At 39.6% G+C, this 7,257-nt stretch overlaps 1 protein-coding gene across 1 annotated transcript in view; it reads left to right on the forward strand.

Annotated features, from left to right (window-relative positions):
* Window positions 1–6,971, forward strand: part of LOC309641319 (uncharacterized protein C12orf56 homolog) — a gene marked incomplete at its 5' end in the record, with an annotated part of 77,669 nt that extends 70,698 nt beyond the window's left edge. Inside the window, 3 exon segments of the mRNA XM_082421167.1 lie at window positions 251–302; window positions 305–419; window positions 3,816–6,971. Coding sequence (XP_082277293.1) covers window positions 251–302; window positions 305–419; window positions 3,816–3,942 — 294 coding nt within the window. The 3' untranslated portion in view covers window positions 3,943–6,971.
* Window positions 6,972–7,257: the final 286 nt, after the last annotated feature.

The raw sequence follows: 7,257 nt of genomic DNA on the forward strand, positions 1-7,257 counted from the left end.
TTTGGAGCCAAACTTCTTTGACAGTCAGTACTAGTTCTGATCCTGCTTGCAGGGGGACAATTGGTAAACCCAATTGGTCTATGGTCTGGTGTTCTCTGAGTACCATTTCAATAAGAAATAGCACAATACAAGGGCATTGGTGTAAGGGTGGTGAGGACCTCAGCCTAGATTTTTAGTTGAGATTCCAGCTGATGTAGGTGCTCTTACAGGGGGCATGCAGCCTACATGTAACTGCATTTTCCTTGTATAGATTACTTTTGTGGCCAGAATTGTGAAACGAGTGGTGAAGGGGCTTTCAGCTTCATTTCAGCTGGCCAAGCAGTTCTGTTATACCAGCAGTTTCACATCCTCAAGAGCTGCCTGCAGTACAGCAAGACTTTAGCTGAGTATATTAGGAAAGACTACAGAGAAGAATTCAGGTAAGAAAAAGTCGGAATCTTATCTGCAGTAAAATCCACTTATTTCTGATTTTCATGCAAAACTACAACACTGCCCAATATTTAGAAGATTAAGTGACAAAGGGAAATTCTAATTTTTGTTTTTAATAATATTTTACTTTGATAAAATAGTTACCTTACTGTGGTAAGGTAGGATTTGGGGCGGGGGGCAGGCGGGCGGTGCTCTAAGAACCATTGCCACTTGAAGCACATTCCCAGGCCAGAAAAGACTAGGGAAACATCAAAGCTCTCTCTGAAGAACTGTTTCTCCCTCATTGTCTTGATTTCAACCAGCATCTATCTCACAGAATCATGTTAATGATTTTAACATGCTGTGAGTAACGGAAAGTAACAAACCCTACTAAAGGAGATGATATATTATGGGCTGTGAATTAACTGAGTCACTGGGAAAGAAAAACAATTGATAAAGGAGGAACGATGAATGCAGTTATTAGGGTTTTTTTGTTTGTTTGTTTCATTTACCCCTCTCTTACTCTCCATAACAAAATAGTAAGAAAGAACATTAATAAGCCTTTGTTTCATTCGTCAGCTTGTTCTGCACCTCAGGGGTTCCTACTTCTATTTATAGGCTGCCAAAGCCAAATGCACTTAGCCATACAGCCCTGCATTAGCACCTATCAAGGAAAAAAAACCTAGGTTGTGTCTAACTTAAGGTGAAAAGGGTGCAGCAGGCATAGCTTTGCTACCAGTTTGGATGGAGACATACAAGGATGTGGAGGCATATATTATGGCCTAAAGATTTGCTTTAAAAAATGTTATAGTCCAACTTGTGGATCCTGTTTTTCCTCCATGTGGTTTTATACCATAGGTTCCACTCTGGCTCCCATAAAAGAGTTTTGTTGGGCCCACTCTGAGTTGGTGCACGCAACCCAATTTTTTCCTCACTTTTTTTGAGGTAAAATTCATATAGCATGAAATTCACCATTTTAAACATTTTAAAGTGTGTAACTCAGTGGCTTTTAATACATTTCACAGTGTTGTGCAACCATCACCCCTATCTAATTGCCGAACATTTTCATCACTCTCAAAGAAACCTGTTACCCATGAAGCAGTCACACCCCAGGCCCTGGCAACCACAAATCTACTTTCTGTCTCTGTGGATTTGCCTATTCTAGACATTTCATACCAATATAATCATACAACATATGGCCTTTGTGTCTGGCTTCTTTCACTTAGCATGATGTTTTCAAGGTTCATCCATGTTGTAGCATGGATCACACAAACCAATTTTTAAAAATTAGTTATGCACATTTAAAAATCAGAACAATGGCAAAAATAGTGTCACATGCCTACATGACAATAGTTGGTCAGGGCTCAAAAGCAGCTACCTTCTTAGGTAGATCATGCACTGTTTAGTTTGCCACTGTCTCCTCTCTCTGTCCTTACTCTTACCGTTCCTCCTACTATGTTATCTGTGGGCATTTAGGTTTGTGATCCTTGTTTTTACACAAGTGACTTTCAACCTGCCATGCATAGAATCAGTGGAGGGACTATTAAAAAAAACTGATACCCAGGTCTCACATGTAGAAATTCTGTTCAGTTTGTCTGGGGTTGCGCCTCGGCATTGACATTTAAAATGAACTGTCCGGGTGATTCTAATGTGCATCCAGGGTTGACAACCAATCTTTTAAGCCATCTGAGAGGCTGGCTAAAGATTTTCTTACTTTTGTCTCTTCCCTGGCCTTTGCTATACAGTTGACCCTTGAACAATGTTGTGGTTAGGGGCGTCAACCCCCATGTAGTTGAAAATCCACATATAACTTTTGACTCCAACCAAATTTAACTACTAAGAGCCTATTGCTGACCAGAAGCCATTCCGATAACATAAAGTTTATTAACACATATTTTGTATGTTATATGTATTACATACTGTATTCTTACAATAAAGTCAGCTAGAGAAAAGAAAATATTAAGAAAATCATAAGGGGACTTCCCTGGTGGCGCAGTGGTTAAGAATCTGCCTGCCAATGCAGGGAACACGGGTTTGAGCCCTGGCCCGGGAAGATCCCACATGCACAGAGAACTAAGCCCCTGTGCCACAACTACTGAGCCTGCGCTCTAGGGCCTGCAAGTCACAACTACTGAAGCCTGCGCGCCTAGAGCCTGTGCTCCGCAACAAGAGAAGCTACTGCAATGAGAAGCCCGCAAACCACAATGAATAGTAGCCGCCATTCAATGCAGCTAGAGAAAGCCCGCGCGCAGCAATGAAGACCCAACGCAGCCAAAAATAATAAATAAATAAATAAATATTAAAAAAAAAAAAAAAAGAAAATCATAAGGAAGAGAAAATACAGAGTACTGTATTGTATTTATTGATACAGTAAGTTTACATTGTCTTTAAAAGATGAACCGTCTGTCTACCAGTATCTACATTAATATTGTCTTATATGATTCAAAACTCTGTAGATGTTACACATATTACTAACACTAGACATCAAAAATGAAAAGATATGAAAAAGAAATTTGTATTTATTTACAGGCATAATGATTCATGCATTGATAACAAAGAAGCAACAATATGATTGCTTCATGGTAGCCTAGCTTATACAATAATGAATGAATCGTAATAAAATTTTTATGGCACACAGTATTACAGTCATATTCATAATATAGTATTGGAAATAGTTACTTTTTTTAAAAAACCACTTACCTGTTATGATAGGCTGATATGCAGTTTCTCCAGTTACCAGAGAGAGACGCATACTCTATGGTACGTAATTCTTTGAAAGCAAAGTTATAAAACAGTAATAAGAAAACTAACACATTATTAATTCTATATTAAACATCACCTTATGCCTATGTAAAGACAGGCTATCCACTTCAATATATGTCTTGCTCACGATGTTCTAGACATATATCTTTGTATACTTATTGAAAAAAATCCAAGTATAAGTGGACCCATGCAGATCAAACCCATGTTGTTCAAGGGTCAACTGTACTTTTACTGAGGCCGTGGGGACGAACTCTCCTCTTCCCTCTTGACTTGGCCCTAGTGGTCACCCCAGCTTGACTCATTTCAACTCCCTGCTATGTATAGCCTGAGAAAACAAGAGGCAGGAGCCTCAGCTCACCCTGTGGTGAGGACAGTCCTGGCTTCCTTATTAATGCGTTGATCACTGATACATTATTAATGCAATTCGCTTTGCTGAAGCAAAGTGCTTCAGTGAGCTGAAAGCCACACATATCAGAGGTCTTCTAGGTCACAAATGGGGGAGGTCGGAGGGCTAAAAATGCTGCAGGTTATTAGACTCCCACACCCAACAACGCTACGCCAGTAAGTGTGTACGTACTGATGTGACCAGTGTGAAAAGTCTTGTTTTTAAAGCTCTCTATTTTGTTTCTTTTTATGATATGCAGGTACTTTATTCACATGCCAGCCTTGGAAAAAAGGCTCCCATTATGTTTCCCTATTACCCAACCTACCACTCAACTTTTTCATGAAGTTCTGAAATTGGTTGAACAGAAACAATGTGTGAAATGTTAATAAGAGTATAAAATGTTAATTGGGAGTCAACTTAATATTTATGAGAAACATTTTTTGATTTAATATCCAGCTATTCCTGTGTTCTATAAACAAAGATTTTATTTGAAGGTTCCATCAATACCTCTCTAAGAGAAATGTTTAAAGTTTTTAATCTGCTACAAAAAAGAAACTGTTTAAATATACTGACATACATAAAGTGGGGCGAAAGACTAGCGTTCTTCTAAAAGAAAAAGTTTCTAAAGACATAAAGGAAACAGAAACCCAGGAAGAGCAAATGTAGAAAGTGCAGGCTGATGAGTTTTGTTGTGTAATAATGGTGAGTGGCATGAAGCCACTGAAATATCCAAAGATAAATTGTTGTGGGGAGTATAAATTACAAAATGATCACATTAGAGAAATGCTGGGCAATAGGATGATACCCTCCTTCTCCACCTGTAAAAATTCTAGTGACATAAGTATTCATGGAAGAATGAGCAGAAGAATACAGGCATAGCTATAAGGAAGGTCAGTTCCTCATTTATCATGGGGAAGGAAGCTTGGATTTTCTTCAACAGCACTGAATGCATTCTTCCACTCTGTTTCAGGAACCTGGGGGCTAATGTGAACAGTGTTGTACAGTTTCTATGAAAGAGAAACTGTCTATTAGCAGTTATGGCTCTTCCAGTTATTTAAAGAATGTCTTCACTATATCGTACGGTAATAAGCTAATTTAATCCAACAAAAACCTTAACTTTGGCATCCCTGTGGAGCTACTGAATTTGGGCTTCTAAGAACTTAGGAACTGGGTCCTCCATTCAACTTACAACTTAAGGGAGGATCAGAGAAAAATCCACCACCAAAGAAAGAGCTCCCAAGCCAGATCTGCCTGTGCTGTGCAGTGGAGAGAGAATTAAACTCACTCAGTCTTATTTCTGGTTCTGGCTAAGCCACTAATCTGCTGTTTGACCTGGAAAAAGTCAGGTCTCCTTTCGGGGCCTCCTCTGCTATGTGGAAGGGTAGGGCTAGATGTTCTCCAAGTTCTCTTCCAGCTCTAACATTCTCTGCCTGTGATGAGACACTTCTTAACACTCTGTAATGGGGTAGTGCATTCCTCTGCACTCTGGCTCAGTGGATGATTTCACATTAATTTCAACAATCCTGCTTTCTTTGGACTAAACATTTCTCTTCTGGCTGTCATCAGCATTGCTCCAGAAAGTGTCCAAGGCTTCTGCACTGTCACCCATCCAGGACTATAAGTCTTCCACTTTCTAATCTGGGGACAGAAAAGGGAGCAAAATGCTGTTTATGAGTGTCCTGGGCTGTTAGATGAGGGATTATTCCCAAGGGATGGTTAATCAGAAGAAGATTCTCAAGACAAGGCAAGCAGCACTTGAAACTGGACAAATGATGGACAGTGGGCTGACTACTGGTGAATGTGGAGCCTGCAGAATGACGAGAGGACCAACTCAGCTCTGCCTCAGCTTCTCGGCAGTGCCCTGGCTCTGAACGAGTAGCAGTGAGGCTCTGGAGAGGGCTTGGGGTCTCTTTCCCATGTGCCTTCTTGCCCATGTTGCTTCTTCTCTCCCACTGTTCCCTTCACTCTGAAAGCATACTTTATCTCATCTCTGGGAGCAAAAGCTCTATCCACATGTAGCTCAACCTTTCCATGTAGGGCTTAGTCAGTAGCTTTTTTGAAAGCTAATGGTTGAATATTTGTTGTCTTGATTTTCTTATGACACATGGCTATTCATTTACACAGTCTGGGAGAAGAGGGAAAACCCAGAAATTAATACTTTGAAGGGGTATCCTGCCACAATTCTTTCCTACTATGTGTTTTTTGCATTATTGCCAAAGCCAAGAAAATTACTAAATAATCCATCTCTGTTAGTGATCAGACACATTTGATTGACTAAATATTGATTTAAACCACAAAATAATTATTTTTCAGGGAAACTAATTGTAGAAAAACTTTGAATATGAAAATCACATATGTAACTTTTGAAGAATAAAAAGGATCACCAAAAGGACCAGGACACACAGCCAGTTTTCAGGCTGGGTTCAAGATTCTGGACTCTCTGGCCATCTTTATAATACAAGGATTGCCACTGACCACTCCCACTAAGAGTGAAGCCATAGTAATTAGCTCTACCATTATATATACATGGATTCTGAGGTCAAAGAGCTGAGTTTAAATCCCAACTCTGCATTAGTTTTGGACCTTGGGAAGTTACTTAACATCTCTAAGTTTTGGTCAAAACAAAGGTATACCCTATCCCATAGGGTTGTTAGATTTAAATGAAAAGATGTTGATAAAGCACATAGCATGGCATGTGTAAGTAGTAAGGATGCAGTACTTATTATTATTAAAATACTATCAAAGCTGGCTGAGAACTTAGAGATTTATAAGTACTACCCTTATTTTTTGGACCAATTTGGGGAATAGCTACTATACTCAGCCCCTAATCCATACAGCACTGAAGAACAGATTCATTTCATTATTAAACTGAAAATTCAATTTTATATTAGCAGGAGTGTGATTTAATTAAGTGACTATTTCTACTGCTCACCACCAAGGACCATTGACTCTGACATTCTCAATGCAAGAGCTACGTGGGAAATATTCTTCCCACGAGTGGACAGAAATCTTTTCAGTCCTGTAAACTTTTTTTTCACCTTTGATTTAAATAGCTAATTACTAACTGATCAAACAGACATAGCCATTCTGTCCTTACAGAGTTCCTAATTGATTCACAGGTACTGTTAGAATAAATATATGAAGAGTTTCTTCATTTTACTGAAATATAGACAATCTAGAAACTATGTAAAGAGGGAAGAGCTTGAAGTCCCTATAATTGATAACATATTTTACTTATTTCCATACTGACTCTCACTCACTGGTAGTACCACTTTTCATACCGTACAGAGATGCTTGAGACTATGGTATTAAATGTGCTATAAGGCAACTGATCAGAGTGGTCACAGCTTGTTGACTGGTAATATGCTCCAGCCGGCGGCATTATATTTTCTCTGAGGTTAGAATCACTTGTTTTTTGTTTTTTTTAAAAAATTAATTAATTTATTTATTTAGTTTTGGCTGTGTTGGGTCTTCGTTTCTGTGCAAGGTCTTTCTCTAGTTGCGGCAAGCAGGGGCCACTCTTCATGGCTATGTGCGGGCCTCTCACTATCGTGGCCTCTCTTGTTGTGGAGCACAGGCTCCAGACGCGCAGGCTCAGTAATTGTGGCTCATGGGCCCAGTTGCTCCGCGGCATGTGGGATCTTCCCAGACCAGGGCTCGAACCCGCGTCCCCTGCATTGGCAGGCAGATTTTCAACCACT

Source organism: Balaenoptera physalus (genome assembly GCF_965194825.1).
Source record: "Balaenoptera physalus genome assembly, chromosome: 13".
NCBI classification, from domain to species: domain Eukaryota; kingdom Metazoa; phylum Chordata; class Mammalia; order Artiodactyla; family Balaenopteridae; genus Balaenoptera; species Balaenoptera physalus.